This window comes from Meriones unguiculatus, chromosome 5, assembly GCF_030254825.1.
Source record: "Meriones unguiculatus strain TT.TT164.6M chromosome 5, Bangor_MerUng_6.1, whole genome shotgun sequence".
In the NCBI taxonomy this organism is placed as follows: Eukaryota; Metazoa; Chordata; class Mammalia; order Rodentia; family Muridae; genus Meriones; species Meriones unguiculatus.
The window spans coordinates 14125541-14144017 of NC_083353.1; the positions used below are offsets into that span (position 1 = coordinate 14125541).

The 18477-nt window shown below is 40.3% G+C and overlaps 1 protein-coding gene across 2 annotated transcripts in view; it reads right to left on the reverse strand.

Moving 5' to 3' along the window:
• The window catches only part of LOC110563697 (charged multivesicular body protein 3), a 77884-nt gene that overhangs the window by 21422 nt on the left and 37985 nt on the right, over positions 1–18477 (reverse strand). Inside the window, exons 1-2 of one of the 2 annotated variants that reach the window (XM_060383555.1) lie at positions 13502–13676; positions 1541–1601 (exon numbers count right to left, since the gene is read on the reverse strand). In XM_060383555.1, coding sequence (XP_060239538.1) covers positions 1541–1601; positions 13502–13546 — 106 coding nt within the window. In that variant the 5' untranslated portion in view covers positions 13547–13676. Of the gene's footprint in view, positions 1–1540; positions 1602–13501; positions 13677–18477 lie in introns of those variants that run through there. The other variant, XM_060383556.1, reaches the window with a different exon arrangement.

Here is an 18477-nt window from a genome sequence, read left to right on the forward strand (position 1 = left end):
CCAGATTTGCTTGTGGTATCAGGGAGAGCCCAGAAGTATTAGAAATAACACAGGCTATTGCCATTACTTTTTGGCTGTCCACCAGAACTAGATGGTAAGACCTTACTGCTGAAGCAGGACATATTTTGGCCAAAAGACATAGAGGAATCAAGCTAGAACTGACCTGGTAACTTCCTCCCTACTGGCCAGCTTCACAGTGCTGGAAAGTACTATGCAGGCCCCTGTGGGTTGGGAAGGAAGCCATCACTATTATTATTCAGCAGCAAAACCTGCATACTACAATACTGACCTGCCAAGCAAGATAAAATTCACTAGTTTAACAATGGCACAAAGGATACTGGGGTAACTAATAGCTTTGGGGTTGGATCTGACATCTCATCCATAGGAAGAAATTAATATTTGGTACTTTAAACCTGGGCAAAAGACTATGGCTTAGGATGTCTAGGCCCTATAGAATAGCTACTTCTGATGGCTTGCTAAATAATCATGTTGACAGATTTGTGCTGCCCTCTACCTTGGCCTCATAACTTGGGACTCAAAACTGGTCAAAATGCTGAGAATAAATGACTATTAAGGGCTGGAGAGATGATTCAGTGGTTAAGAGCACTGACTGCTCCTCCAGAGGTCCTGAGTTCAATTCCCAGCAACTACATGGTGGCTCACAACCATCTGTAATGGAACCTGATTCCCTCTTCTGGTGTGCGTGAAAACAGAGCATTCATATACATAAAATAAATAAATCTTAAAAAAAAATGACTATTAAGTGTTCGGCCCTAAACGGGACAGCGATATTAACATGTCATCCAAAGCTCAGGGAACACAGCAGAAGAACGGGTGAAAAGAACATAAGCATGTAGAGGAGTACCATGAAATAATACTCTTCTGGACATGACAAAGACACTGCACACATGAACTCACTACAGCTATGGATGCCTACACAGACTTGCACAAGATCAGGCCAATAAAGCCAGTCAACATTCCAAAAAACAGTACTAATTAGACTACATGAATTACAGGAGGAGGGGGTTGTGGATGCACATATGAAGTGGGGGATTGCCTGAGGGCAATGAGGGGAACCTGAGGTTGGGTATAATCAAGACACACTGCTTATACGTATAAAACTGTTAAAAATAAAATAAAATAAATCTTAGTTTCAGCATTACCATTTTTGGTCATTCACCTTATTTTCAAATAGAACTAAAAAAAATAATAACTTTTATTTAGAAATATATTGTTCCCAATTTAAAGTTATGCTAAAATATACAGAGGGTAGAGATAATGGGATTGCATTGTTTTCTTATGCATAACTTATTTAAATGCCATAAAGACTTTTGTTTGCAGGACTATATTGCTCTTACAATATAGTCTGTTTTGATCATTATCCTTTTTATTCTGAGTATAGAATTAGGAAACAAAGTAATAAGAACATCTACATAGAATTAGAATTAACTCTTATAACGTATAGTTAAGTTTGCTTTTGTGCACTGAATTGCAATATAGAATTAGAGTATAGAATAGAAAACATAAAATAGCAATTTACCTCGTATTTGCCTGTCAACAACTCTCATTTCCTTTCTGATCTTCAATGACCATTCATTGACCTAGGAAAAATTTTAAATAGGGAATTATCAGAAAAGCAAACACTCCTAGTCAATTTTGCACATTCTTAAGAATTCTATATTAATACACATTGAGTTTAGACACAATTCTTTGTTTTGTTTTGTTTTTTAATTTTGAAGAAAGACCTTTATGGTTTTTGTTGTTGGGTTTTGTTTTTTGGTTTTGGGGTTTTTTTTGTTTTGTTTTGTTTTTTTGGCTTTTGAAAATAGGGTTTCTCTGTGTAGCCCTGGCTGTCCTAGAACTTACTCTGTAGACCAGGCTGGCCTCAAACTCATAGAGATTCACCTGCCTCTGCCTCCCAAGCGCTGGAATCAAAGGTGTGTGTGGCACCACTGCCAGGCCTAGGGCCATGGATTTATTTTTGTATCTTTGGGCACACTACATGGGCAAGGACAGTCTTGGAGCATCAGAAGATTTGCATCTTTTACACAGAATTACTTTTAAAACTACTCCGCACGTGTCCTGAGAACTCATCTTTTATATAGTATTTTTCTTCTGTCAGGTTAAAGACTGAGGCACTGAATGTGGCCAACTGGAGATACTGGTGTAGCTAACTCGAGCACATTCTCATGCCAGTGAACTGTTTCTCCGCCCCTCCCCTTTTCTTCCCCAAAAACATTGAAGACAAATTTGAGGTGACAGCTGATGGGTCATTAAAAGCAAATTTTAGATTAAATTACTGTGTGCTTTTTGGCACATGACTCAGAAGAACTTAGTGACATCGCTACTTCAATGCCCTTCCATTTACCAACTGCTTCCTGGTAGGTTTTTCAGTACTTACATCTAATCAAAAAAACCTACATTAATTCTACAGGAATTCTTCATCCACAGGTACATAAATCTGCGTTTTGAAATTCCTTTCATAGCCAGTTGTAGTGGTGCACATCAGTAATCCCAGCACTCAGGGAGGCAGAGGCAGGTGGATCTCTGTGAGTTCAAACCAGCCTGGTCCACAAATAGAGTCCAGGACAGTCCAAACTACACAGAGAAACTCTGTCTTGAAAAACAACAAAAGTCCTATTCTTAGAATATGTATTTCCATAACACTTGAAGTTAAATATCTAATAACATGACATCTATTTACACACACATACAAATAAAAAGCGTAAATAAAACTATAAGGGAATACAATTTTTAAATTAATAATCAGGTTAGATTTACGTACATTTTAAGTGAAATTCATATAATATGCAACTAATCATGTTAAAATATATAATTGATGGTGAAATTTAGTGCGATTTGCTGTCAATCCTTAAAACCTTTTCATCACCTCAGAACACAGTACACACCTTAAATAATCCCTTATCTCTCCATCTAGCAACTACTTGGCAACCAATAATTTGCTTTCTGTCTTTACAGAACTGGTTATTCTGAATATTTCACATGAAAGTATTCATACAACATGTCTCACTTTCATTCCATTATATGTATATACCACAAACTTGTTTCTCTATCTGTTGATGGCCATCTGAGTTAGCTGCTACCTCTTGGCTACTGCTAATATTTATGTATAAATAAAAAAATACCAATTAAAGCCACATGACTTTAATCTCAGCATTTGGGAGGCAGAAATGGGCACGTCTCTATGCGTTCAAGGCCAGCCTGGTCTACAAAGGGAGTTCCAGGACAGTCAGGGATACACAGATCAACCCTGTCTTAAAAACGAAAACAATTTAACTGTACTAAGGCAGCTCAAATGACACTTAGCACTTTACATGTTTCCAGATGATTTTAAAATTCTTTCAGAAACACAGTCTGAGTCCAGGAGCCCAGTAAATGTATCAAATAAGTTTCATAACTGTAGGGATACAGAAAATTCAAAACAGATAAAAAGGAATTTCAAAAAATATTTACTTAGTTGCAACAGTATTTTATATACAAATCAGAGGTAGTTAAATAAGTGAGAGTTTAAGAAATGCAGTAATAAATTCTTTTTTTAATTCTTTATTAATTATACTTTATTCACTTTGTATCCCCAGTAATAAATTCTTAAAATCAATAGTAAGTTAGACTATGCTGTGAAAATGATAATGGACCTACAGAAAGTTTCAGACCATCAAGATAAGTGCTTTATTCAAATTCACTCATTGAGTCTATTATATGTCAGACCAAACTAGGTGAAGGAACTGCAACCAGCAAGAAGGCATCACCTACAGCCAGTGCTGAGACAAATGATACACAGAAACCAATTATCCAAATTCCGGTTCCACCAATCCCTGAAGCTAATTCCTGGTAGATCAAAAACACAAATATGAAATGAAAACCTGTTACACCAGTGATAAATGGAAGGCTAGTGATGCAGCTCAATGGTAGAAGGCTTGCCCACCCACCATGAAGCCCTCTCTTCAAGCTCCAGATCTAAAGGAGGAGAATATATTCATGATGTCAAGTTCGAGAAGGGTGCCTTAAGACACAAGAAATGTGAAACACAGAAAGAAAGAAAAGAAAGAAAGAGAGAGGGAGGGAGGGAGAGGGAGAGAGGAAAGAAGGAAGGAAGGAAGGAAGGAAGGAAGGAAGGAAGGAAGGAAGGAAGGAAGGAAAACAAAGAAACAAAGGAAAAGAAAAGGAAAGAAAAGAAGATAGCAATGGCCCAGTAGTTAGGATGCACACTGGTCTTGCTGGGATGGCCCAGTAGTTAGGATGCACACTGGTCTTGTTGAGGCCCTGGATTCCCAGGACCCATGTAACTCCAGCTCTAAGAGACCCAGTGAGTTGGCAGCTCACTCACTTGTATACACCCACACCCAGACACACACATTTAACTTAAAAATAAAATAAATAAAAAAAATCTTTAAATTAAGTTTTAAAAGACACAAGCAATAATCAGAAAGGAAAAGGGCTGACATTTTTATTTAACTGAAACTAGAAATTTTTATTTTGCCTAAGACTATAATTAAATAAAAACACCACAAATGGGAAGAAGATATTAGCAACCATACCAATAATAAATTAATATGTATATAACTTTATATCTATATAGTACTTTATATAGTTTCAATATAACTTTATTTTTCTCCTATATTAAAAATGAGATTTCTTCTCATACATTATATCCTAGTTAGTTTCTCCTCCCTCTACTTCTCCGAGTTCCTCCCTACCTCTTCTCCCATTGAGATCCACTCCCTTTATGTCTCTCATTAGAAAAGAATACACTTCTATGAGATAACAAAATAAAATATAGTAAGACAAAACAAAAACCATTATATTGAAGTTGGACAAGTCAAACCAACATAAGAAAAAGAGCTCAAGAGAAGGCACAAAAATCAGAAATCCACTTGTTCACACACCCTGGAGTCCCATAAAAGTACTAAATTGAAAGCTGTAATATATACGCAGAGGACCTGGTGCAGGCACATTTAAGCCCTGTGGTTGCTGCTTCAGTCTCTGAGTTCACAGGAGCTTTGCAAGTGGGCCTTGTTCTGGTATCCTCTATCCTTTCTATTTCCTGTTACAATGTTCCCTGAGCTTTGAGGAGAGAGATATGAGGATATATACCACTTAGAGCCGTGTGCTGAACAAGCCCCCAATCAAATTTATAAAGAATTTGCATCCAGGATATATGAAGGTCTCCTACACATAAATGTCTTCTAAAAAAATCAACTCTGAACTTTATATGTAAGAATTTGCAGCATAATTTAAGTCTCTGATGGTTACCTTATCTTCTTCCAGAGAAAACTTACTTTTTCTGCTAAATATCTAACTTGAGTGGGCTAGCAATTGGTTCTCAGTTAATCTGCTGAGGACAGTGACTGTTCAGTATTTGTGAATGCTAGTCTATCTCCTGTTACTGCTACTCCTGAGATCTACTTTTCAGAGTTATGTGCCAGAATCCTTTGCCTGGGTTCATCACAAAATCCACTTACGGTGACTTTTTAGGCACTGGGTCTGTCAACAGGCCTGCTCAGATTCTCAGTTTCCTGGCCAGTGCACTCAGCACTAGAGAACTCCTGCAACTGAGCATCTCAGTTTGCTGGGATCCTGACTATGATACCCCACAGCTTTGGTAGGTTTCAGTGGATTCAAATAGTTGTACTTTTTGTTTGCCCCTGCTATTTTTGGCAAAGGGTTGGTTTGATACAATTTATAATCACCATTACAATTTTTTTAAATTTAATATACACCCTATTCATGTTTTATAAAAATATCTAGAACTGAAAACATCCCAGTAGCAAGAAACATCACGTGCACCCAAACTTTGAGTTCTAAACAGCACTGCCATTCTAAGAAAAATAGCAGATTTAGGGTTCTAAAATGGGAATATACGAATTACACCAACATAAATACTGAGCTAGAAAACAAGGAAGCACTCAATGACCATTAAGATTATATTAAAAGGAGACAGAAACTGTTTAGCAGCACTGACCAAACTTGTATTTCAGCATCACACAAAATAATGGTGAAAAGTGACTGTGGACATACAAAACATACTAAAATCTACTAGACTAAAATGGCACTGGAGAGAAAAGCATTTCTCATTTCTGGAAACCATTATGCCAATTTCTTATTCTAAATATTATTGATTAAAGCAGCAGCACTTGGGCACTTTTCTCGCCTTGTTAACAGAAAGTGTATGTCCAAGTAGCCAAGCATGCCTAACTGACAACAGGAAGATCTTTTTTGGAGACTGTCAGCTAAAAACTAAGAAAGGAATGATAAAATCAGAAACGAAATCACCAATCAGAAAACCATCACCCGGGGACTGCAGATGACCTAGACCCCCGCTCAGATATAGCCCAGGGACTGCTCAGTCTCCATGGGGGTTCCCTAGTTAGGAGAGAGGAGACAGTCTCTGACATCAACTCGGTTGCCTACTCCTTGATCACTTCTCCCTGGTGGGGTAACCTAGCCAGCCCACAGAGGAACAGCAACCAGGTAGTCCTGATGGGACCTGATAGACTAGGATCAGAGAGTGGGGAGGAGGACCTCCCCTATCAGTGGATTAGGGAAGGATAGAGGAGGAAGTGGGAGGGATGGGGGACTGGAGATGGGATACAAAGCAAATAAACTGTAAAAAATAATAATGAAAAAAGCCAGTTGATTCAGAAAAGAGGTACAAATAGATGCTACAGCATTTAAGAAAAAGGGTTAATGAGAACCTGCACAGCCAATTCATATAGCTCCAAGGTAGCACCCCTCATGTTACTTTCTATTACTTAGAAAAATATTCCTTAGACCATTCAAATTGAATATTAGAGCAAAGCAAAACAAAACAAAACAATAGTCACAAATCAGGCAACTCTCAGAACCAGACAAAGTTCTGAGAAATCCAACCAATATAATCTGATAGCATTTAGAGAAAAATGGAGGAGACAGACACTACAGCTTCATTAGCTACTCAACTGGTTACCACTTCACTAATTGACTGCAGCACCCTTTACAATTAATCAAACTGTGGTTAAATTATTGGCTTGGTAGACTATAATTAAAAAAAAAAAAGAGTCCAATTCAGATGCTCAATCCAACTTCATGGCCTCCCACAAAATTGATTGAATAGCAAAAGAAGGAAAACTACAGCATGGCTATCTGGCTGACATGACCTTAAGCAGGTGACAAAAGTTACAAGCAACATTACTTTTCAAAATAATTTATTTAATTTTATTTTATGTGCATTTCAGACCACCTGGAACCGCTTATGGGAAGTTGTGAGCTGCCATGTGGGTGCTGGGAGTTGAACCCAGGTCCCTTGGAAGAGCACACAACGCTCTTAAGCACTGAGCCATCTCTCCAGCCCATAAGCAACATTATTGAGACAAGCAGCCAAATATAGTGGCACACACCTGTGATGCCAGCTCTTAGAAGGACCAGCAGTTCTAAGCCAGCCTGAGTTAGATGATGTCTTAAGTTTGCTTTCTGTGGCTGTGATGAACATCATGACATCATGGGGAGGAAAAAGGTTTATTCCAGCTTCCAGCTGTAGAACATCATGACAAGTCAAGGAACCTGGAGGCAAGAACTGAAACAAAGGCCATGGAGGACCATCCAGGACTACCTGTCTAGGGGTGGCACAGCCCAGAGAGCTAGGCTTTCCCTCACTACGATATCCCAGCCTTGCCTACGACAATTCCCCAATTGCAATTCCCTCCACCCAGATATGTCTAGGTTTGTGTGAAGTTGACAAAAACCATCCAGCACACACAGCAAGACCCTGTCTACAAACAAAATGAAACTCTTACTATATGCTTTCTGGTGTAATGTGCTAAAAATATTACTCTTTTCTATCATATAATATAAAATTTATGTTTAGGACAAAGAATTCAAATGTTTTCATCTTTCCTTCCTTGTAAGGCTTTTATACAATGTTTCAAACCCCCAGCCCAAAACCTTTGATTATACAAAGGCTTCCTGCTGCATTCCAGGATGTAGATAGAGCAGTGACATCCTTCCCCTTCTTTTATTTCCTGTGAGGCAATTCTTTTCAGACTAGCCCACTGAGTAAGAGTGTGAGGCCAGAGCCCAGCCAATGTGGAAAAGATTTTGATATTTATTTTTTTAATTTTACCAAATGAAACCAAGCTGTACTATTTGAGCCAATTATGAAAACTGTAATTTTTATAAAATAATAAACTTTTTATATAGTTTAAAAATCAAGAAAATGTCTGGTTAAATTAAAAGACTGGAGCTGAGAAAAACCTATCCTGAAGGTATAAAGAATGTGAATGTTATAAGAGATATAAACTGTATTTTTTTTTTTTTTTACACCTGAAAGCATGATTCAAGAGGCTGATGTTTTTTCAATGCAAAATGTTTTCTTATGCTCTTTAGACCAGGTTTACACAGGGTTATATTCAAGTCATTGTTAATTATTATAAAAATATATGCCTGGTTGCCAGCTCCTATATAAATGATTTAATGCTGTTTATTTCTGGCCAATAGGCTTGAAATGGCCAGAATTGTCCATCTCTGCTAAGGTTGCCAGTTGTGTTTAGTTCTCCATTTAATGCTAAATGAAACTTTTGTCCTTTATGCTTTTTTGTTGTTCAGTCTTAATGCAATATGATAGGATGAGCAAGATTTGCTGGCCCTTCTATGTATTGTATCTGATTTAAAGTTTTGCTTTGATTTTAGTTCAGAAAGGTATTTGAAGTTATGCTAATAATTGCAATTAGTTATAAGAATGGATATTGTCTGGTCTTTTGTTTATGTTTTTAAAATTAAGCCTAGGATGGGTAATTATGAAGTTTACTTATATATATCTACTTGAGATAGATATGGGTTTAAAACATTTATTTAAGGAACATGCCAGAATTAGAGATTATGATATTCTACTTCATAGGATGCAATTTAAAATAGATAATTAAAAGAGAGATGAAGAATAATTCAGATATGCCGGCCCTCAAGCTTATCAGAGATCTGATGAATATGGTGTTTTAACATGTGTAAGCTTATTATGGCAGAGAGTCCAAAATCCTGGCAGTAGCTCCCCAAGGTCTCCAAGAAGATTTGGGCACAATGCGACTCTGGATTATGGTATGCTAACCACTGGGCAAGACTGCCCCAACTGGTCCACTGCTAGGGCCCAGCTTAAACTGTGGACACCTGGAGAGTCAATGTTTCACATTGCTAAGGGTGAGGTGAGGCTATTCTCTCGTTTCTTTCTCCACAGAAACAATCTCTCATCTTCTGTGCCTGGTCACTGGACTGCCCTGCTCATGATGCCATAAGACCACAGGAGTCAGGGACAGCTGCCTAGAGTGATGGACTGACTAGTTGTCACTGTCATTTTGATTGGTACATGGATTGGTACATATTTTATCCTTCTCAGGTCTCTGATTACATTGATGGCTAAGCTAAGCTAATGGTAGCCTTGCAGCTAAAGAGCAGATAATTAGATTCATTGTTAGTTCATTGGTTAATTTATTAGTTAGCTAAAATTACCAGGTACTAGGTCTTCTATTTTAAAAGGGGAAGCAGGTCTGCCTTGCCTACAGGCTTCATGTTAATTATCTATGTCTTATGGTAAATAGCTGGATAAAAAGATAATGGAGTTTATGTAGGGTCTGAGGATATAAGAGTTTAGGTTTTGAGAATCTAGAAAATGTTGTTTAGTCTGGGAAAATGTTTCAGGGTTGATAAATGCAAGAAAGATTGGAGGGTATAAGTAGGTGTTTTAAGGTATATGAATGTGAATTGTAATGAGAGAAAAGTAATTTGAGGCATATTAAAAATGGGAGATATTTCAGATTTCTCTCCTCTCTCTGCTATTGTTGTGCTTATGTTATGTTGTTATGTTTCAGAAGTCCAGAGTTTTGAGATTGACCAATAGAGTTTTGATAAGTTGATGAAACACTGATTGCTTATTACCCAGTCACAAGCTTGAGATTTTAACTGCCTTTTGGTTGTCTTCTGGAGTTAGATTATGGTATTTTTAATATTTGCTATTTTTGAGGTAGACTTTGGCATAGGAGTTAAAAATATTTTAAATCTAATTTTTTTGGTTGCTTTGTTAAGGGAAGTACAAGCATCCAGAGTTTGGCACTAAAGCCATTGACATATTTCCGTCTAACTTTCCAATGTAACATGGAGGTGGGGACTAAAAGTAAATGCTAAGAACTGATAAAAAGTAGCCAAGCTCCTTTGGTGGCTGATTACCAACAACAGGGCCCACAGTTAAAATGTTAAGAGTTTCAGAAGATGGACACATTTAAGTTGTTTATAAAGGTTACAAAACAAACAGCTAAGAAAAATTGATATTCATTCCTTGGATGCAGTTTTACCTGTTATTTACAAAATGTTTCATGAAATAAAAAAAAAAATCATGAGACCTGAATCTGACATAGCTCAAACAGATCCCAGCTGAGTTTTTCCCTGGTCTTGGGATTCCTCACTTTCCCCATTTATTAGACAAATTTTAATTTCTGTTTCTAGTTTGAATTTGTCTCAGCATATTTTCACCTGATTGAGACTGCAAGCTGAGATCAGAACTTGCTGGAAGCTGACATGATTGCTCCCTGCATCTTCAGGTGAATCAACTAACCAGATGCTTCTGAGGACTGCCCCACTGCCCAGCCTTTGGCTGACATTTTAGCCTTCCTAGCCCCTGATGGCAATGGTCCTACTGTCAGTGCTGAAGCAATTTCAGAAGATGAGACCACCGGCCCAAAAATCCCACCTGCAGGCTGAAATGCTAGGTCAAAGGGGGCTCCCTGACATTAGCTATTATTTTTGGGACCTGCTTAACTGGAGATATCTTAGGCAAAGACTAGGGACTATACAGTTAATGATAATGAGAGTCATACCACCAGCTTGGAGATGACCTTGAACTGTGAGAGCCCAAGACTGGCCTCTTGGTAGATGAAAAGGGGGAAAAGAAGAGTTTAAGTTAGCCTGGGTATAGTTAGACTGAGTAAAGAGCCATCTTGACTGGGAGCTGAAGTATCACAGAATGTACACTTGGCAGAGAACAAAGTTAACTCTCCTAGCAACAGCCTCCAGGAAATAATACAGAAAAAATGCTTCATAGAAAATAGAGACAATCTCCCTGGCAATAATCAATGAAAATCGGTTGGGAATCAGGTGGGAAAATTCTCCCCAATGTTTCAGATATGGTTTAGAAAAATAGCCATTGTGATTATATGCCTTAGCCATTGTGATTGTGTGCCTCAGAAACGGTCACCCCACCCTGCTAAACTTCACCCAATTCTGTAATGCCAAGGCTTGTGCCCCTCTGCTTGTTGCCATGGAAACTCCCTGCTCACAGACTTTCCCTTTAAAAATCTTGTTCACTCAGAGCTTGGAGTCCCACTTCTCTACTGCTTTGTCAGTGAGACTTGGGTCCCGAGTTCGATCATGCTCGTAATAAAGCTCTCTTGCTATTGCATTGAGTCTTCTCCTGGTGGTCTCCCAGGATCCTTTGAACCTGGCATTACAAGTGCACTTGCTGGCTCTATGGGCTGACTGATCGAGAATAAAGTTTGTCTTGACCAGACACGGTGTCAGCTGCATTGGTGGTCTCTTTCCTCTCCACCCAGAACTTATTCTTAACATGATCTAGTATGCAGTTCACATCTTCCTGTGAGACATTCTGACTAAAACTGTTTAACTTGGATCACATCAAGTTTACATCCCACTTCCATTTCACAGAAAATGACACTAAGGAAAAGCTAAGCACAAGACACAGTAAGACCATGGAGAATGATCAATAGCCAACTCTTTACAATGCTTTTTTCATGCAGGGATTACATTTTTAAAATGAACGCACAGTGATGTCTCAGAGACTCTACAAAACCCAGACTTTTCCCTAAAATCTCTGTTTTCTGGGGTCACTGTCCAATCTGGCCTCCAACTCTTGCCCTCAGGAATATTCCTTCCCAAACCACCCAAGTAGCTGAACTATGAGCTTGCCCCCCTGTGCCTCTTACAACCTTCTAAAAGCATTCACCTGTTACATATTGCTCACTAGTATAAAATTGAATTTGTGGAGCTTAAGTTGAAATAAGCACACAATTTCACTTTGGAATATTACATAGATAACCATTTTGTGGTATTCGTATACTCTTGCTTGTTTGTTGTTGTTGGAGACGTGTAGACCTGGCTGTCCTGGATTTTCTTTGTAGACCATGCTGGTCTCGAACTCACAGAGATCTGACTGCCTACGCCTCCCGAGTACAAGCATTAAAGATGTTCGACACCACATCAGGCTTGTATACTCTTCTTAATAAGAAAATCACTACTAGTGTATGGATTTAGCTTTGTCATCCATAAACTGAGATAGAGTCTAAAGAAAACGGTCTCATGACTATTTAAATTTATGCCTGGTATGTGCATTACTTGTATAACACTTTCATTATTTTAAATAAATGTGATTGCTAAGAATGCAATTTCTTTCTCTTCTAGTAGAATAACCATCTAAGAAATAGATCACACACCAGAAAATGGCAGAGTTGATGAATGAGACTGACTCGACAGGTACACTTCCATTACTGAACTAAAGGACTTGAGGGATAAATCCGAGTGCTGTCAAACAGTGCTTCCCAAACATTAGTGCACATACTAACCAGTGGGGTTAGTCATGACTTAAAATCTGATTCAGTAGGTCTGGAATGGAATCCCACAAGTACAATATGCTCAGGTCTGCTGCTGCTGCTGGTGTGGCTGCTGGTAGTCTACATAAGGGTAACAAGGCTGGGTGTGTAAAGAACACACCTTCACTACCACTGCTAGCTCAAACTTTACTGATTGTTGTTGTTTCGAGGCAAGGTTTCTCTGTGTAGCCTTGGCTGAAACTTTATATCTTTTAATGGTCAATTACTGCAGTAGCACTCTTCTTACTTGACAGGCGAGAAGAAGGCTCGAGGTCACAGAGTATGAGAGTAGGACCCAAACTGATTCTTGCTTCCCACAATAACTCAATTTATAGGCAGATCTAAAAATTCGGAGCAGGTTCAGAACTATTTTCGGTAGCATTCAGTTTCTGGAGTAAACAGAAGTCGGGCTTCCCTGTTCAGAGAGGTGAGCAAGAAAGGGACCCGCTTTGCAGGTGCCTGGACCTTCCGGGGTTCCTGACCCGGTTAACACGCACAACCTTCCGTTTGGGGGCCGGTCCTCCCGGTGGTCTGCAGAGCGGCGTGGGGGCGGGGCCTGGGCGTGAGAAAGGTTCCGGGCGGCCCGTACCACTGCGCGCAGGGGAGGGTGGCTCCTCGGGGCCGCCGCGTCGCGCTCGGCGCCCAGGAGCGAGGCCGACGCGCTCCTAGCCCGACCCTGCGCAGCCCGGTCGGGCGCCGATCGCCAGGGGCGCGCTCTGCCCCACGGCCCGCCGCGGAGCTCTTCCCTCGGCCCCTCGACCGAGTGGAAGGCCCCGGAAATGGGGGCCAGCCTGAGCGTGAGGCCGGCCGTCCCCACCTCCGCTGCCCCGCGCGGAGCGTCCCCGCTCGCCGACCCTTACCAGCTCTTTGGGAGGCTTCTCCTGGGTTTTTCCAAACAGCCCCATGACGAACTGAACCCCTCTTAGCCCTTCCGACTTTCCGTTCCCTGCGCACAGGCAGGTCACGGACAGCCGCCTGGGCGGGGCCGGGAGGAAGGGAATCGGACGCCCTAAGAAGGGCGTGGCGGCAGCGGGGGCTGTGCGCATGCGCGCTGCGCAGGCGCAGAGTCGGGTTGGGTGGGGCCCTGCAGTCCGGTGACACCATGGCGCCTATAAAGGGCGGTAGTGTAGCAGTAACTCTCTGAGGTATTTATTGGCACCCCAAACTTGCCAGTTGCTGTAGAGCGCGTATCTCGGCGCAGTCGCGCCTGCTTACCACCGCTTCCCAGATCGTTGCGGGTGGCCGCTCTTTGTGTCCCGGAGGCACCTCCCGACTGCAAACCTGCTCGGAAACTTGACCCTCGTCCTTCTCGTTTTTTGGGACGTCTCAGAAGTCCCGGCAGTGGTCTGCGCTGAAGCCTTAAAACAAGGGGAGCTAGGCATAACGGAGTATAACGTTTGTTTCACTTGTAGAGTTGAAGCTAACTTCTAAAGAAGCGCTAACAGAAGACTTAGGTTCTATACCTAGCGAAGAAGTGGATTCATAGACAAGGAACCGTGTAAGGGAACTTGGGTTCCCTGGAAGAACAGGAAGCACTCTTAACTGCTGAGCCACTTCTCTGGTCTCATCTTACCCTTAAAAAACTTGCGAAATCTTTAAAACCCTATTTTATTCAGAGAAATCTCAATGATAAGTAAAAAACAGGACAGAGGCAACCTAGACCATGGTTTAGTTTCTCCAGGAAGAAACCCGTCAGTGTATCTTACAGTTAAATTTGTATATGTTCTAGATTTTGTATCACATTTTTCTATAAATCGTAATATGACCCCTGGCAGTGGGGATTTCCACCTTCCATTTTGGCCAAGTTATTGATATGTCCATTTTTCTTTACCAATTTCTTTATTGTTTGAGGATTTCATACATGAATGTAACATTTTGTTCAAATCCATTTCCCCAACTCCTTCCTTGGCCTTTATTGATTTTTGTTTCCCTATTTATTTTAAAATACATAGGAAATAAACTGACAGGCTTATGGACTCATAATGATCCCCTTTCGCCATTTTAATTTTCGCTTTTACCAGGATGGGCACCAGACGCCAACACAAAGCCTCTGTGCCTGGCTGTGCTGCCTCTTCAGGTGGATGTTGAGTTCTTTCTGAGCCTGGGCCTTCCTCGTGTTTTGTCAGTGGTCACTTGGTTTGCTCTGAACTGGTTGGATACCCTGTCATTTTGTTTTCAGAACATGCAGTTCAAGCATTTGTTTACTTTGCTTTCAAAGTACTTGTTTATTTGCTAGCAATTTGGCCTTTTTCTCCTGCCACTCTGCCAACAACTAATTCTACTTGCTTATAGAAAACTTGTCGCTTTTAATTTAAAAGGTCTATCAGTGCCTGCTCATGAAGTCACTGAAGAAAAGAGGTACTTGTTCCCTCTAGGCTAAAAGGGGGATGGCCCAGATTCATCTCCCCACCACATGCAATAGCCTCAGAGAGGAGCCAAGAAAATGAGTCCCAACTCTGGTTAAAAGGAATCATAGGGTTCAGCTGGGAAGACATACATAGGGATGACTATAATGTCTACAGGCCCTCTGTGTTCCAATGAATTTACAGAATAAATCTGAGACGCTGGAAAGAACTGACCTTGGGGTAAGACTCATCTAAGCTATTATAATAATCTGTCCAACTAGCATAAAGGATTATAATTTTCAGGAAAAAAATACGCTAAAATGAGAAACAGAAATTCAAAGAAAGAGCACATATTTGGATAAAAGCTGCCATTTTAACTTGAGGTTTACATGTGATTACTTCATTAATTTAAAGCAATTATTTTAAAAACTGAGGAATGAGAGAACATGATTGTCTTTCCTGACTTCACTCTAAACTAGAAGTCCTAGACAATAGAACTAAATACCAACAGACAGGCTACACTAATTAACATCTAATGGTATCTTAAAAAAAAAAAAAAAGGATGGGATGCTAAATGTAAGAGATTCATAGCAAAGGTTTGGGATGTCAAAATTGTAGAGCTAGTGAAGGACAAAAAATTAATGAGAAAATTATACAATGTGTCAAACCTTTCACAAATTTCTCATTGTTCAGTATAATTGAAATGTTTAAATCTAGTTTCTAAACTGGAAAAAATCTATTTTAAATGTTACCCCTAAAATTCTCATTTTCACTCATTAAATTTTTATGTTTATTTAGTGTGGTGGATGCGTATGTGTGAGCACACTTATGGGCTAGCTCTTTACTTTGTTGTTTCCATTATTGAGCAGAAGGTCTTTCCAATGTATGCAAACAATTTGCCAACATTTACATTGTTCTGCATCTCTTAGTTTTTTTTTTTTACATGTTTTCATCAGTGTCAATTTAGCTACATGATTTTATAGAAAATATATAATATAATAATTTAATTATTTCCCTGCTGTATGACATTATTTGCATTTTTACATGACTAAATACTGTTCAGAGTGCTCCACACAGAGAAATAGAATATTTAGAATAGGTAAATTCCTAAGCACACATGCAGCATATATTATGTAAACATGTTTTGTTGTTTTTTTTTTTTAAATCCCAGTTGTGGGCTATGGGGCTGCTTTAGTTTGTCCACAGCTCTTGACTTTGATTGTTCTTAACTTTTTAAAAAATTGTTCTTAGCTTTGTGCTCTGGGAGGGGCATGCTCTTTGCCAGCTGCAGATAGTTTAATTCTAAGGACTCTGGGAGGGTATAAATGCTAGAACCCAGCAAGGGACTGGCACACCTAGAAGGGGGTTAGACCAACCCAGACATCTGGAAAGGACACTCCCAGCCTGTTGAGCTGCTGCAGGCTGTGCAGTGAGCTCCAGCTTCTCAGCTTTGTGAGCTGCCACCAATGCTCGGGTGGGTCTTGGTGATGTGTCTTTGTGTCATGTCTGCCCCTATAAGTAACCCCTCACCCATAGTTCGAAAGTAACCCAAGTAAAACTCTGATTCACCAATTAGACTTTGATGGTATGCGTACTTTGATCTGTCACAGGCTTCCTGTCTGGGATGAGTAGACATGGGTGTTTTATCTCCCCAGGAAAAGTTTTGTCACACAACATAAATTTTAGGGATTTGTTTTTCTATGAGCAATGTCTCTCTATTTTTTATTGGAATTGGATTGATCATTTGAAGTAATGGCCATTTTAACAATATTTTGTGGACTCATGAGCATGAATGTCTTTTCATCTTTGATCTCTCTGAAATGACAGGTATCAGCACAAGATACCCCAAAACCAAGTTCTCAGCACAAAGATTTATTTGCCCCAGAGGGACAAAGAGCAGGGAATAAGGGACAAAGGCAGGAGATAGAGAATGAAGGAGAATGGCAAGGGAACAAAGGAGAGGGGGCAGGAATATTTGTCCAGGAGGGGGACAAAGGACTCCCTCTGGACAGAGAGGAGACAGGCACGGCACATAGGAAAACAGCAGTTTATAAAGGTAACGGGAAACCCCATGTTAGGATGAATTCCTTTGTTTTGATTGGGTATGTTAATTAGGTGAGCCAAAGGGGGCTTTTGGTTGTTAGACTTCAATACTTTGATATCTGGACCTTGGTAGTCATCCTCAGGAGGAGGAAGTGACCAAATAAAGGAATAGAGCTTGGTGGCTAGCTGATGGTTTTTAGCAAGGAAGAAGGAATGGGGGAAGGACAAGGCCTACCAGAGCCATGTTTGCCAAGCTCAGGCTGGCTAGATCCCCGTCACTCTCGATTTATTTCTTCAAGGTTTAAAACCATTTTTTTTTTTTTTTTTTTGCAGAAGGTCTTTCATCTCCCATTGTTGGGATGAGACACCATGATCAAGGAAACTTTTAGAAGAAAGCATTTAATTGGGGGCTTGCCTACAGTTCAGAAGGCTAGGCCTTGGCCATCATGGCGGGGAGCATGGCAGCACACAGACAGGCATGGTGCTGGAGTGGTACCTGAGAGCTCACATCTTATCTGCAAATCGTAGCTAGAGAGCAAGCTACCCTGGGCCTGCTGTGACACTTGAAACCTCAAAGTCTACCCCAGTGACACACCTCCTAATCCTTCCCAAACAGTTCCTCTAGCTTCGGACTAAGCATTCAAACAGGAGCCTTTGGGGATTGTTCTCATTCAAACCATCACATTTAGATTTGTTTCTAGGAATCTGTCTTTGGCTGTCATGGGCTCACTTTGTAGACCAGGCTGGCCTCGAACTCACAGCGATCTGCCTGCTTCTGCCTCTCTGAGTGCTGGGATTACAGGCTTCTGCCACTGTTTCTGGCTAGGAGTTTATCTTTTAAAGCTATTGTGAATTGGAACTTTTCCCCTAAGATATTTCTCAGTATGTTCATTATTGTTATAGAAAAGAAAGTACTGATTTTTTTGTATCCTTTTGCATTTCTGAAAGTGCTAATAGATATAAAGGGTTTCTTGTAGTCTTTAGAGTCTTTTAAGTATAAGATTCTATCATCAGAAAATAGGGATAATTTGACCTTTTTCCTATTATTATTATTATTTACAATTTATTCACTTTGTATCCAGGCTGTAGTCCCCTCCCTCATCTCCTCCAGGTCCCATCCTCTCTTTCTCTCCTATCTGTCTTCCCTAGTCCACCTCAGGGGAAGTCCTCCTCCTCTGCCATCTGACCCTAGCCTATCAGGTCCTATCAGGACTGCCTAGATCCTCTTCCTCTGTGGGCTGGCTAGGTCTCCCCACCAGGGAGAAGTGATCAAGGAGCAGGAAACCGAGTTCATGTCAGAGATTATCTCTTCTCCCTTTACTAGAGGACCCACATGGAGACTGATTTGACCTTTTTCTTATTTGTATCCTTTCGTTGGTTTCTCCTGCTTATTGCTCCGCCTAAGTCTTCAAGCACCATATGGAATAAAAACAGAGAAAATACATTCT